Raw genomic sequence first — 15432 nt, 5'->3', positions numbered from 1 at the left:
GCAAAAAGGGAAGCTCGAGGTGGAGGGCAACTGGCAGCGAGTAGGGATGGACATAACACATTATGGGGGCAAACATTTTTTGACTATGACGGATTGTGGCCCGACGCGTTTCACAATATGGCGCCTGTTGACACGACAGGATGCAGCCAGCATTATACAACAGTTGAGAGCCGTCTTTTTTGAACGTGGTGCCCCGATTGAAATTCTGACTGATAATGCCGCCACATTTCGATGTCAAGAATTTCAGAAATTCGTGCACGAATGGGGGATTAAAATGCATTATCGGTGTGCATATTATCCCGAGGGTAATGGTATAGCAGAACGGTGTCACCGCACCATCAAAAGAATTGCAGCCAGGACGCAGTGCTCTATTCCAGAAGCTGTGTACTGGTATAATATAACACCCAAGGACAATGCAACACCAGCAACTGCACCAGCCAATGGGATTTACCAATATGAACAGCGTGTGAAAGGAGTTGATGCCATACCATCAGTGGTGAGTGTTGTCAATACACCATATCAGGTGGGAGACCTTGTTTGGATAAAACCCCCAAATGCTGGGTGCACTACGAAATTTTTCCGGGGAAAAATAGATGAAATCATAAGTCCTCAGACCATGTTGATTGGTGGCATACCACGTCACGTAAAAGATATCCGCCCTTGTTATACCTCTTCTGATTCTGAGGACGATGAGGAGGATCACACACCGTTCAGAGATGATCCTGATCACTTACTGCCCCTTCAGGTGAGCATAGAAACACCACCAACAGAACCAGATGAGGGAATGATGGGACATACTGATGACAATAGTGAGGAGAGCGATGGACACAAGGAAGTAATGCCTCATCGAAATACTCGACAGAGACGAATACTGCCCACCCCCCGTGATTGCGAAACCCAGCGAGAAGGGATGATGGAGCATACCGAGGAGATGACGCCTCCGATTCTTCGGAGAAGTACCCGACAAAGACGGATACTGCCCCCCTGCCCTGATTGTGAGACACCGCCTATGGAACCACGAGACGGGATAATGGAACAGACTGGTAGTAATGATGGTGGTAATGAAGAAAACAGCAATGAGGAAGTGCTTCTTCGAAGGAGTACCCGCCAACGACGATTGCCCGCATGTCCTGTTTGTGATCATGAGATCAGGGGGGAGTGTGGAGAAATGCGTGACTTACCTGGATAGACCACGTGCGGGTCGGTCACCAAAAATAAATAAAAAGAAAGAAAAGAAATGGTCAAGACTCTTATTTATAGAGTAGTGATCACGTGAGTTAGAAGAATATGCAAATAGAGGTGAACGATTTTGCGATATAAAAAGCCTGTGTTGTTAAGAGGAGGGGCAGACTGTTGGCAGAAGTCAGTGCTGTCAGACGTGCTTTAGAGTTTTGTTATTATATGCTGTGTTCGATTGTTGGGAGAGAGAAAAGAGAAGAGGAGGAACCAAGAAGACATTCTGCAGATACTTGACTTTGTGTTGGTTTTACTTTTTTTATGTGATGCGCAAAATGTTACAAGGATGGTTATTTATTTCGATACATACATTTAAAGAGGTCTTAGCATCTGTATTAGTGATGGGATGATTCCAATATTTTTCCCCGATTCCGATACAATTACCAATTTATTTTTTTATATAGGCATCGCCACTTATCAAGGCCAAGAGGCCACTCGAGGTTAAGGGTTAAAGCGTGTACAGTAAAAATTGGACGACATAGTAATTGTTAGTAATGGAAATTCGGTAAATTTGTTAACTTATATGGTACCGCGCATCAAAAACTTGTTTACGTTAGACTTGAAGTCAACCATATTATAGTCGGCACAATTCCGTACAAAATTCTTGATTCCGATACAATTACCGATTCTGATTCCGATTCTTTATAAATCTCTAAATATTTTACTATAAAGTTGTGATTCTGTCCCGATTACTGTAAAAACACACATCTTAAATGTACATGTATTTTCTCAAACGTAAAAACACACTTGTGAGGAGGTGAGCTAGAGATTTTAGTCTTACTGGAAGTTTAAATAAATAAATATTTATTATTTTATTATTACTACAAGCAATGGAAGATTTTTGTTAAACTGAAATCAAATAAAAAAAGATAATTTAAGGAATCAGTTTTGCCATCAGAAAATAGGCTCAAATTTTTCCGATTCCGATACCAATTCCGATACCCCAAAAAAACTCCGATTTTTCCGATCCCAATTCTGATTAATCATCCCAAAATTAGTCTGTTCAGGGTATGATAGTTTTTGTTAGCAATTGTTACAATATTTGTCATATAATTGGGTATGATACCGCACAGTCGAGAGATTCTATTTATAAACGATGCTGCTAGGAACTGGCGAATCGAATTAATTCACGTTCTGCTACCAACCAATCAGAAACCAGAATTGCTCCATTAAACCTTTCTGTAGAAATTTCGCGTATGTTTTTTTTTTTTTTCGTTTCGACATGGAAGAATCTTTTGCTCTGTGGATTCCAACTCTAGAACTGTCTACTGCAAACCAGTCAACTGCCGGAACTTGTGTAGAACAACGAACCATCAGAAACTGTTCTGTCTACTACAAACCAGTCACCTCTCAGGACTTGTGCAGAACAACGAACCATCAAAAACTGTTCTGTCTACTGCAAACCAGTCACCTCTCAGAACTTGTGTAAAACAACGAACCATCAGAAACTGTTCTGAAACTAAACATGGCTTACACTTCTAGAGCAATACAGGAGTTTAGGTGGCGAAATCGAAATAACAACATTTCAAACACCATAAAACCTCATAAAAAATGCATGCAATACATCATATTCTCAAAATAGTTTTTTAAAAAAAGAGGATTTTAAGTGTTTCCAATAATTCTTTAAAAAAAAAAAAATAATTTCAATAATTTTCTTAATTAAAATGAGACTGAAAAAACTCCTTTGTGTTAGCTGGGTGGACAAACATACAAACAAACATACAAACAAATGGGTTCTGGTGAAGACTGGACCATGCCAAAGACTGCTGGACAACATCAATGACAAGAAATTGTGATTTTTTAGGACACGTGATTAGAACAGACAGCCTAACAAAAGATCTGCTTTTTGGTACAACCCCTGGCAAATGAGGACGTGAAAGACCAAAAACAAAAATGTCAGACAATGTGAAGGACATTGTTGACATTATCATGGCTGACTTGCTCTAAATAGCTCAGAATGGGAGTCAATGGCAACGATTCTCAAAGAGTGCCACGGCTGGTCAGTAATGACCATTCCGTCAAAGAGAGAGAGAGAGAGAGAGAGAGAGAGAGAGAGAGAGAGAGAGAGAGATCTCCTCTGTCACAGCTTTAGAGAATTTCCACTCTTGTCAATGGCAGATTAGCAAAACACGATAATATTGGTTTTTACTTTTAATTTAAATTCTAGTGAATACTTTTTCGCAATTTTTGGTGTAGATTTCCTGTTGATATTTTTTGTAACTGCATTTTCACGGAGTGGGGGGGGGGCTTGCCTGATCATAAAATACGCTTTATATAAATATATTTTAATTCATGCAGCTTCTTTTCTTTTTTTTTTACATGGAAGTCACCACTTATCAAGCCCGAAGGCCACTCGGAGATAAGAGTTATTGCGTCAATGGGACAATATCGTAGTAATCGTTAGTAATGGCGATCTAATAAAGTGTCTTACTTAAGGGAGCGGTTCATCAGGAACTTGTTTATGTTGGACTTGAAGACATCCAAGTTGTAGTCAAGTGAGAAACAGGCAAACAGAAGAGAGTTCCACAGGAGTGCACTTCTAAGAAGGAAACTTTGTTCATGGAATTTACGTTTTGATTTAGGCACAGATAAAGAGTGGGGAAAATTACTGACAGTGGTTTCAGCTAGACGGGTGTTTTTTGTGAAAGATTGGCGAGGGGAGACCAGATATTAGAGCTCAGACGAGCACTTGCCATGGAAATAACGATAAAACAAAGACAGGCTCGCAACGTCCCTTCTGTGGGAGAGAGATTGCAGGGAAGAAAAAAGGGCATCCTCCACTAGGCTACGAAGTCTATTTTGTACTCTGTCAAGGCAGGATAGACTGTTTTTAGCAGCTCCATGGCTATGAATGAACTATAATAAAAACAGAACAACATGGTAAGACTGTGGTGTGACTGCCTCTGGGAGCGGTAGAGCTCCCCATTGGGAGGAGATTAAGACCCCCGAAACACTGAGTAAGGCCGGGCAGCTATACTGGTATTAACTATTAAGCATTATTGGGTGCCCAGGCAGTGGCGGGTAACCTGGCTGAAAGAAAGAGTTAAGTTATGAATTTATTGTGTTTTGTAGTGTTGGGGAAAAGTGACAAATTTCGATGGTGTTTTGAAATCATCACAAATATGATGTCGATTCTGGGGCCAGACGAGAGGTCAAAGGATTAACCTCTCTGTCCGTGAGAACTGAAACCTGCAAACATTCGCAGATTTGCTAGCACACATGCAGTAGATTGGGAGTTCCACCGAGCCATGCCATGAGGCTAACTTTGGAACTAGAACCCTACCTGGGATCGTTAAGAGTTCCGGTATATATGAACGATGGTTGAGTCCATTTAGAGGGTGGTTCCCCTGCAACATAGAGCTAATTCTCTATTGAATATTATATTGTATCTAATATATAGTAGTAATTTCAAAAGTTTTTAGTGTTGAGACGATGAATCAGAATCGGAAGCGGGAATCAGAAAAATCAGGACTTTTGGTGGTATCCGAATCAGTATCTGAATCGGAAAAATTTGAGTCTATTTTCCGATGCCAAAAACGATTCTTTTAATTATCTTTTTTTATTTAATGATAAAATAACAAATATTTATTGATTTTAGACAACCATTAAAATAAAAATCTATAGATCACCCACCCCCCCATCTCTCCCACCTGTTTTTAGTGTTGAGACGATGAATCAGAATCGGAAGCGGGAATCAGAAAAATCAGGACTTTTGTTGGTATCCGAATCAGTATCTGAATCGGAAAAATTTGAGTTTACTTTCCGATGCCAAAAACGATTCTTTTAATTATCTTTTTTCTTTGAAACAACATTGATATAATGATAAAATAACAAATATTTATTGATTTTAGACAACCATTAAAATAAACATCTATAGATCACCCCCCCCCCCTCATCTCTCCCACGTGTGTGTTTTTACATTTGAGAAAATATCTTCACAATTAGCAGGTGATTTTGCAGTAGTCGGGAAAAAAATATAGTTAATATTTAGAGATTTATAAAGAATCGGAATTGGTAATTGTATTGGAATCGGGGAATTTAGTACGGAATCGGTACTTGTATCAGAATCAGGAAAAAAATTGGAATTATCCCAACGTTTTAAAAAGAAATGACTTGGGTACCATCAGCTAGAATTCAAACCAAAACATTTAGTGCTTTAGCCATATTCCCTATCATTTGAGCTATCGACAGATAGATAAGAAAGATTTAAAATTAAATCACTTAAGTTGATGAATGAATTTGCGCATGCACAAAAGTAACAGAAATATGTCGGCAAGTTGAAATGAACAGTTTGCATTTCGACTTGCTGGCATATTGTTTTACGCATTATTCATCCATCCAAACAAAGATTTTACTCATTATAAACCATCCGCGATGTATGATTACGATTTCCTGTAAATTTCAGTGTTATGTGACCAGTAGTTTAAGAGTTTATCGGTTAAATATTTGCATACAGACACACACACATATATACATCTACTGTTTTATTAGCAATACACATGAAAAAAGTGAAATGGCTCAAAATATTTCAATATTGGTATACATAGAAAGAGCTTGATGAGCTAAGAAAAGATTTGTTAAAATTTTTTCAAATCCAATTAAAATTAAGGAAGTTATGACTATTTTCGTGCCTCGCACATTTGGATTTTACAGTTTGACTTACCTATATATATCTGTATGCATTATTCATCCATCCAAACAAAGGTTTTACTTGTTATAAACCATCCTTGGTGTATGATTACGATTTCCTGTTAATTTCAGTGTTATGTGACCAGTAGTTTAACAGTTTATCAGTTAAATATTTACACACGGGCACAGATATATACTGTTTTATTTATATAGATAACTAGCCGGACGCTCATTTTGCCTGGTCATACAATACGCTTAAACATGATATTTTAATTTATGCAAATTTCTTATGTATTATTATAGAATCAATCCTCTATTGATTATTATATATTACTAGGAATAATTTGCCCGATGGAATAATTCACAAACAGATGTTTTTAAATAATAATGATAATGTCGTTCATAAAATTCCGTCTGTGTTTGTTTACAATATCACGTCAGCTGATATTTAGGCTTGACGATCTTTTTTCTCTTATAGGCGGCCGGTGTAACGTAAAATATTCCCCTGTAATAATTATTTTTATCTATAAGAGAAAAAAGACGATTTTTAAGATCGGATTTTTTCGATTGTCGATAATTATTGGAAGATTTTCTGTACAAGACATATCTAAAAACACTGCCAGAAATATAAATTGGATTTGTGTGGAATTTGCAAAAGATAGGCTCAGCCGTTTCGGAACCTATGAGGAAAGAACTCATACGCACAAAGTAAAAGAGATATTAAATGCTAACATGTTATTTCCTGTTAATTTCAGTGTTATGTGACCAATAGTTTAAGAGTTTATCGGTTAAATATTTGCAAACATATTGTGAGAAAAATCCTAAGTGTGTCAGAAATTTTGTGAAAAATAGTGAATAATTCCACCCCGTCTTTCTAAGCTTATAACTCCTCGAAAAATTTAATTCAAGCCTTAATTTTTTCTTTTTTCAGTTAAAGGAGCAAGGACCAAGGTTTCATTAAAAAAAAAAAAAAAAACAACGTGCTTTTTTTTAAAAAAGGTTTTAAACTTCGGACTTTACAGATAAATTTCTAAAAAACACTACTTTTTTTGTTTTAAATTTGAATATATTATTTATTGACCTTTTCTCTTCAATTTGTGATATATAACACTTTGGTGAGTAAATTAATTATTTACTTTTTTATAGACATTTCAAAATGGGAGGCGTGAGTTATTCGACCCGCTGTCTTTCCAAGCTTATAACTACTCGAAAAATGTAATTCAAGCCCTAATTTTTTTTCAATTAAAGGAGCAAGGGCCAAGGTTTCATTAAAAAAAGAAAAAGAAAAAACAAACAACGTGGTTTAAAAAAAAAAGGTTTTAAACTTCGAACTTTACAGGTAAATTTCTAAAAATACTACTTTTTTGTTTTAAATTTGAATATATTATTTATTGACCTTTTCTCTTCAATTTGTGATATATAAAACTTTGGTGAGTAAATTAATTATTTACTTTTTAATAGACACTTGAAAATGGGGGGGGGGCGTGAATAAAAAAAAAATGGTTTGTCTAAAATATTATATTCGGTTTATTGGAAAGAGCATGAAATTTCACATTGACCCTGAAAATATCGTAAAAATAGAATCAATAGAAAATTTTTTATAGATTTTTAAAGTTTAAAAATTGAAAAATATTGAGTTCGTAAAATTCATGACTGTTTTTAAAAAAAAAAAATATTTCTATTACTTTTAAAACAACTTTAATAGTTTATTTTGGAAGTATAATCCATAAAGAAAATAAACAACCCACTTTTAAAAGAGAAATTACGAGTTTTTTTTATATTTTATTCGCAGTTTCGTGTTAGGGGTGTCAAAAATTTCTACAAAAATTCTGATACACCTAGAACCACGACAGGATTGGAATGTTGAGTCTCTTAATTGTATCCTCAGTAATTACTGCCTTCTATAATTGTTGTCGCACATAAATAAGTATACAAATTACTCATCTCAAAGAATTCCAATAATAAAATAATATACCAGCTAGATTCACTTTTCAAGTCGACAAGTTCGGCAATTATAGAAAAAGCCGGTTAAGTTCAATTAAGTTAAATGAGAGTGGTCTCCCTTTAACGGTAACGCTCTCCCTCTCAAACTTAGAAAGAAAATAAAAATGACGCTACTTGTTTAAGCGGTTCCCCTGACGACGAACAAAGTTTCTAAAGAAGGAGCAGGTATTAAACTAATATTAAATTAAATTTATATTAATTATTATCGTCTTCTAGTTGCCGAGTTAAAATGACTATGAATATTTGTAAACCTCTTAAATTCGAGTAGTTTTATTTAATATTTGTTTTACTTTTAAAGAAGTGGTTCTAACCTAACAATAACAAGAGCGGAAAAAGATCACTCTAAACTTTCTAATATTTTTTTTTCAACTTTTATAAGATTATAAAAAAAAATTAACTAATCATTACTATTACCGACATGGGTTATTTTAAAGGAAATAAAGTTGTGAAATTAGTTAAAAATTTATTTTGGGTTACCTACGCGTTTGTGAGCTATTTGCGTTTTTTTTTTTTTTTTTAAATTTTATTTTGGTAATTTAGCAGAGAAAGCAACAAACAACTATACGAAAAATAAATATACACAAGAAGTAAATGTGAAAATCTTCGAGAAAAAATTTTTTCACTTAATTTGATCGAGTATTTTATTTTTTTTTTTTACAGCGGAAAAAAAACAACGTTTTTATGACCGCGCGTTGAAGGTAGCCATCTTTGTATTTTTTGAACACGCCACGGGGAGATAACTCAATTTAAAGCGCCGACACCCCCTCCCCACCCTTAACAGTAGATTTTCTTCCTAAAAACCGAACCTTTTGCTCGGTATCATAAATTGTTTTTTTCGCTGCAAAAAAAAAAAAAGAAAAGTTTTTATCATTTTTTTGTTTGTCAAATAACTTACGCTGCTAAACTTGTAGTTTTGGGCGTAAATTATTTGACGGACAAAAAATTATAAAAACTATTTTATTTTCATATAAAACACATTATTAGACCCTAAGGCGGAAATAAAACCAAAAAAAATTTCATTTTTATTATTTTTTTCAACATTTTTATTAGACTAAATGTACAACAATCGAAGCATAATTTGACCCGAATTCTCGTGAATTCCCGTCAAGCATGGATCGGGTGAGACCGGCAATCATCGGTGTCAACCGAGCGTTGTTCAAATGTTGCAACGGTAACTCGACCTTTTCTTTTATTTATTTAATTTTTTTTTTTCTGTTATGTTTTTAGTAATTTTTAACGTGATATTAAGGGGGCGGGGGTGACTTTTTATTTTCTGATTAGTTATTTATTATTTATTATTATTTTTTTTTAATTGAATTTTTGGGAGTTTGATTAGCCAATGAAAAAGCGTTTATATGGAAGCAGACGACATTCGAATTGGATGAAAGCGACTAAACCAACAACAAAAAAGAAAAACTGACAAATATATTTTCAAACTCGCTAAACAGAAAAATGACAGGCAAGAAAATAAATCTATACAGGTTAGAAAAAGAAATGAAAACATCGATGCAGACAATCTCATATTGTCAGGAGAAAAAATTGCTGTCCCCCCAAAAATGAGGTGTAACAATTGTAAACGCAAATGTCTACTCAAAAAAAGATCGTGTGTAAAGGATGGTTTCTCCTGGAGATGTACAACAGTGCCACGAAAAGAACTTGACTGAACAACAAGTCTTGAAAATAAAAAACAAACAAGAAAAAAAATATGGTTGCAAAAAAGAAAACAAAACAAAAACAAAAACAAATTGTACTTACACCTAACAATTATACAGTTAAAAAATCTTTTCTTGGAGAAAAAAAACAAACATTCTGTTGATAAATATTTAAAAAAAAAAAAAATTAAATACTAAAATGAAATAAACATATTTTCATTTTTCAAGGTAGTTTTTTTTTTGGGGGGGGGGGGGTTGTTGTTATTTTTTATTATTTGCATTTGTATTTTTTTTTTTATTGGTTTGTTTTGTGTTTTTCATTAGTCTGCATCTGTTACGACGCTCGGCCGACACCGATAATTTCCGGTCTTGCCCGATCCATGCTTGATGGGAATTCACGAGAATTCGAGTCAAATTATGCAAGAGTACAAAAAAAAAATTTTTTTAAATAGAAATTTCTAGTTATAAGTATTTTTACAGAAAATTGGGTAAAATCGCTTTCGGTAAATTTTTACGTGTCCCAGCATATTATAAACACCATGGTATTATAAAAACCCAGGTTTGACAGATTGGCCTTTTTAAGGCCAAATTTGGTCTTTTTTATATTCTTTCATGAACTGTTTTTGGACAACATATTTTTTTTCTAATAAAAGAGCATAAACAGTGAGAGAAGGATACAAAGTGGTAATACTCCTGAAGCCAAGCCTGAGTGTCTTTGGACTTGTGGGGTGGCACCGAGTCCTGTTACCACACCCAGGGTCTGCCAGCAGCCACCTGATTGCATCATAGGATCACCACACTCTTCAACACATCCAGGTGCACTTTGCTGTTAACTTTGAAGCCGACTTCAATGATGTGAGGTGGCATGATGTGGCCCTCACTTAAAACTGCACCAAAGACCATAACTGTGGTTGGACACTTTGCTTTCATCACCCTGGGCACGTTCCTGTTATTTGTGGCAATCTAGCAATGCATTTTTAGGGCGCTGGCAATGGTCCTGTTGTCATAACTTGGATCGGTAGAGAGTATGAGTTGTAAAGTGGCGCATCTCTGCTCTCGCTCATTGAACATTGTGTCACTTTCAGACATGATAGAAGGCTTCTATCGCTCTTGGGATTTGTACACAACTGGTCAAAAGTAGATGGTCTGCAACAAAAAGAGAAAACCGGTTTTCATCAAACAGAAATGGAATCATGTCATCTTTTCTAGGGAGACAATTTTATCGTTCCACCCTGTACATAAACAAGTTACCTGAATTGATTTTTTTCAATAAAAATTTTTAAATTAAGCTGCAGTGTTCACCGTCTGGATACAGGTCCGGAACTAGGAGCATGCCTTTTCTACAAGCGCTAGCGGGAGCTTGGCGGATGGTGGCGATCAGGCTGGCTTTGGTGTTATGGGAGGTCATGTTAATGATGCTCTCGACATATGCTCAAACGAAGTAGTCCAGTGGGTTCAAGTCGGGAGGAAGTGGGCCAGTGTACACCAAAGTGTACCTGGATATGCTGAAGAGTGTGGTGATCCCCTGGTACAATCAGGTGGCTGCTGGCAGACCCTAGGTGTGGCAACAGGACTCGGTGCTGGCCCACAAGTTCAAAAAGATCCAGGCTTTAGGGCAACGTTTTTATTGTTTCATCTTGTATAATTTAATTTTTCATTCTTTTAATAGGTAAAAAATTATTCATACTCAAAGGGAGAACTCAAAAGACGAAATCATGAATAGCATATCATATCTTGTGCCTACCCGTTTCTTAGCCATCATTTCCCAGTTGGTGATTGTTATCATGATTTTGCTATCCAGGGTAAGTTATCCATTTTAATGGTTATTTTATATGTAAGTATGAGTTTATTTTTGTTTCGCCATGATGTTCTTTGTAAAAGGTTACAATTATTTGCTATAGGTGCAGGGCTCATACAGAGTGAGAAGTCTTAGCCACTGTATCTAAATCAATATCATAAACAAAGAATTTTTTTTTTTTTTTTACATGGGGGTCACCACTTATCAAGGCCTGAAGGCCACTCAGGGATAAGGGTTATTGCGTGTACAGTAATCAATGAGATAGTATTGTAGTAATCATTAGTATTGGGGTTTTGATAGAGTGTCTTACTTAAGGGGGCGGTTTGTCAGGAGTTTGTTTATGTTGGACTTGAAGACGTCCAAGTTGTAGTCAGGTGGGAAACAGGCAAGAGTTCCACTGACATGCAGTTCTAAGAAAGAAGCTTTGCTCATGGAATCTACGTTTGGATTTAGGCACAGATAAAGAGTGGGGAAAATTATTGACAGTAGTTTCAGCCAGACGGGTGTTTCTCGTGAAAGATTGGCGAGGGGGGGGGGGCGAAGGATTGGAGCTCAGACGAGCACCTGCCATGGAAATAGCGATAAAACAAAGACAGGCTCGCAACGTCTCTTTTGTGGGAGAGAGGTTGCAGGGAAGAGAAAAGGGCATCCCCCACTAAACCACAAAGTCTATTTTGTACTCTGTCAAGGCAGGATAGGCTGTTTTTAGCAGCTCCTGCCCAGATGTGGCAGCAGTACTCCATCCTTGGACGTACTTGGCTTTTATAAAGATAGAAACAAATGAACACATATCCAAGGAAATGGCAGAAACACTAGAGGATGACCTCCAATCCGTAGTGGAATGGGGACAAAAATGGTTGGTCACATTCAATGCTGCTAAGACTAAGCTTGTTTCCTTCAATAACTACAAGAAACCTTCTCTACCACCAATAGCAATGGCCAAGAACACATTACCTGAAAGTACTTCTTTTAAACTCCTCGGCCTAACGTTTACAGGGAATATGAACTGGAATAGATACATTGAGAGCATTGCCAAGGCTGCTGCAAGGAAGGTTGGCTCCCTCTACCGTGCTAGAAAACTACTTACGCCTGCCAGTATCCTATACCTCTATAAGGCAACCATTCGCCCATGTATGGAGTGCTATTGTCACATCTGGGCTGGTGCATCTGCTTCTTGTCTCTCGCTACTGGACAGGGTTCAAAAGAGAGTCGCCAACCTGATAGGTCCTGAACTGTCATCTAGGCTTCAGCCTCTGTCCCATCAACGAGATGTTGCATCCCTCTGCCTGTTCTACAAATACTTCAATGGTGAATGTTCTGACGAACTGCAAACACTTGTACCTTCCCGACGTAACTATCCCCGACAAACCCGACAAGCTACTAAGTCTCATCCCTTTACAGTAGAGATCCCTAGGTGCAAGAAAGCCTTTTACTCCAATAGTTTCTTCCCCTGAACTGCGGGTCTTTGGAACTCCCTTCCGGGATTCTACTTTCCCAACTGCAATGATATGCAGAAGTTCAAGTGTAATGTTAACAAACATCTTTCTACTCATCTCCCTTCATAATGACCCCGCTAATTAAGTCCCTGATAGTAGCCCCCTGCTTCAAAGTGGCACTGTGCCTTGTTTGGGGTGAAAATTGAATAAAAAACAAAAAGAAAAAAAAAAAGAGAATTGCATCAGTAGTGAGATATCTTCTGGAGCGGTAGAAGGATCCCACCATTTTCCCAGCGTCCCTGGCAACAGATTTGATGTACGTGTTCCATTTTAGATCAGGAGTAAAGGTCAAACCCAGAAGCTTGTCAAAACATGGAGCCTCCCCAAGATGAGAGGCATCCATTTCAATTGATGCCAGATGGGGATCAGAGCATTTATGATGTAAAGTTAGAAGCTTGGTTTTGGATGAATTAAAAGTGACCAGCCACCTCTTCCCCCATTGTACCATGTGCTCAAGATCAGAGAGAATTAGAGAGAACTTTGTCATTTACAGCCTTTGATGTGTTGCCATAGATGGTCGTGTCATCAGCATAGATGTCAACGAATGATTTAAGTATGTGTTTAGGGAGATCATTGATGTAGATCAGGAAGAGAGTTGGACCCAGGATGGACCCCTGAGGGAGTCCAGCATTAATACTGTGGGCCTCTGATTTCTTCCCATCAACCACTACTCTTTTTAACCTATCGGAGAGAAATGATTTAATGATTGAGAAAACATTTCCAGTAATACCGTAGTTGGAAATCTTGTGAAGTAGACCCTTATGCCATACCTTATCGAAGGCCTTCGATATGTCAAGTTCAATTGCTCTGGAAAGGAAACCTTTGTCAAGAAATTCACTAATCCTGTGTGATATAACCGTTAGCACATCTGCTGTAAATCTTACAGAGCGGAAACCATATTGCGTGTCACTAAGAAGGTTGTTCCTGTTGAGGTGGTTGACTACTTCTTTATTTAATATGGATTCCAACAACTTACTCATGACACACAGGAGACTTATTGGTCTTTACTGAGAGGGAGATGACTTTTCACCTGAATTCTTAAATACAGGGCATACTGATGAGGTTTTCCAGGGTGTTGGAAAGCACTTCTCCTTAAAGCAACGCTTAAACAGTTTTGTAAGTATGGGGGCAAGTTCTGGTTGGAGCTTTTTCAGCACTATAACTGGAATGCCATCAGGGCCAGTTGCTTTACTGGAATCAAGATTCTTGATTAGCTTGGCGACCTCACGCACAGATATTTGTATGTTGCATAGCGTGTTGTCTGTTATAGGAGGAAATACAGGGAGTTGATGGTCATTGTTGCATAGGGTAGAATTAGTTGCAAAGTTCTTGGCAAATAGTCTGGCCTTGTCTGATGCTGACGAGATGACCTCAGGTTCATTGATGATAGTTGGGATAGAACGCACACTTCTGTTCAAGATCCTGTTTGCTATTTGCCAGAACTGGTGGGAACCAAGCCGCTGCTCAGCTACTTTGGATTTAACAGACTGAGCATATAGCTCTCTTGCATCTTTTATTACTCTTTTACAGTGGTTGCTGGCAGTCCTGAAAGCAGCTTTAGTCTCAGTACATCTATTACGTTGGTAGCTATGGAAAAAGTGATTTCTGTGCGCGATGGCAGCAGCACATTCAGGGGGGAACCATGGCTGGCTGTTAGGTTTTTGTTGGAATTTTTTCGATGGTATGAATCGGTCTATGCCTATAATTAACCATACGGTCAGGTCTGATACTATAGAGGACACATCCTTTTTAAACAGGGAATGCAGAGGTAGGTCAGATATGAATGTACGGAAGCTATCCCAGTCGGCCATAGAGTATTGATATTCAGTACGGTGGAGATTTTTATATATATTATTTAATTGGAATTCATTATTGAGATGAGTATTATTTAATAATTTATTCATTGCGGACTATTATCCTCATCTTTTTTAATTAAAATTTTTTTTTTTATTTGCTGTTTCACAACGTTTCAGCCAACAAAAGAAATTATGCTAAGTTATTTAGAGGACATGAAAACTTTATTTAAGTACGATACTTAATATAATCAGCCATCGAAAAAAAAAAAAAAATTTTTTTTTTTTTTTTTTTTAAGAAAAAAAAAAAAATAAGTTAATAAACATCAGTGACCCCTCCCCCTTGCTTGTACACTGCCATTTCCTTTCCGGATCCCTGCTCCGAACTTATGCTCGTGATCCATCATCTCATCTGAAGATGAGGGGCTCTTATGCCTTACACAACAATTTATCAGTCTGTACTATTGTCTATAAACTGATATCATCAACAATTAGATAAGCTGTTTTTAAATTTCCCCTCTTGACAAAATTGCAAACCGGAATGCAAACGGATTTTCCTTTGCGTTAGAGGATTGAACTGAAGCAGTATACTTAATATGTACAATACGTGCGTACTAAACTAAACCACCTTTGTTACCTATATACAATCGCCTATACTGAATCCTCATCGGCTCAAAGCTCTCTGTATCCCCAGACTCTTAATTTCTCAAATCTTATATCACCAAGACATCCTTCTTAATTGATACAAGAATCCTCCTGAGCAGTTCAACATCCAGTGATCATATATCCAATCCTCATGAAATTGCTTATATCACCTTGAATAT

General features: G+C 36.9%; 1 protein-coding gene across 1 annotated transcript in view; it reads left to right on the top strand.

Annotated features, from left to right (window-relative positions):
• The first annotated feature begins 7949 nt into the window (after window positions 1-7949).
• Window positions 7950-15432, top strand: part of LOC145269028 (transmembrane protein 107-like) — a 32390-nt gene continuing 24907 nt past the window's right edge. Inside the window, exons 1-2 of the mRNA XM_080124615.1 lie at window positions 7950-8034; window positions 11191-11323. Coding sequence (XP_079980741.1) covers window positions 11237-11323 — 87 coding nt within the window. The 5' untranslated portion in view covers window positions 7950-8034; window positions 11191-11236. The remainder of the gene's footprint in view (window positions 8035-11190; window positions 11324-15432) is intronic.

This window comes from Euprymna scolopes, chromosome 45 (genome assembly GCF_053919585.1).
Source record: "Euprymna scolopes isolate OS-2025 chromosome 45, ASM5391958v1, whole genome shotgun sequence".
Taxonomy (NCBI): domain Eukaryota; kingdom Metazoa; phylum Mollusca; class Cephalopoda; order Sepiida; family Sepiolidae; genus Euprymna; species Euprymna scolopes.
Note: the sequence above shows the minus strand (reverse complement) of the source record. Positions and strands in the feature narration are given on the sequence as shown.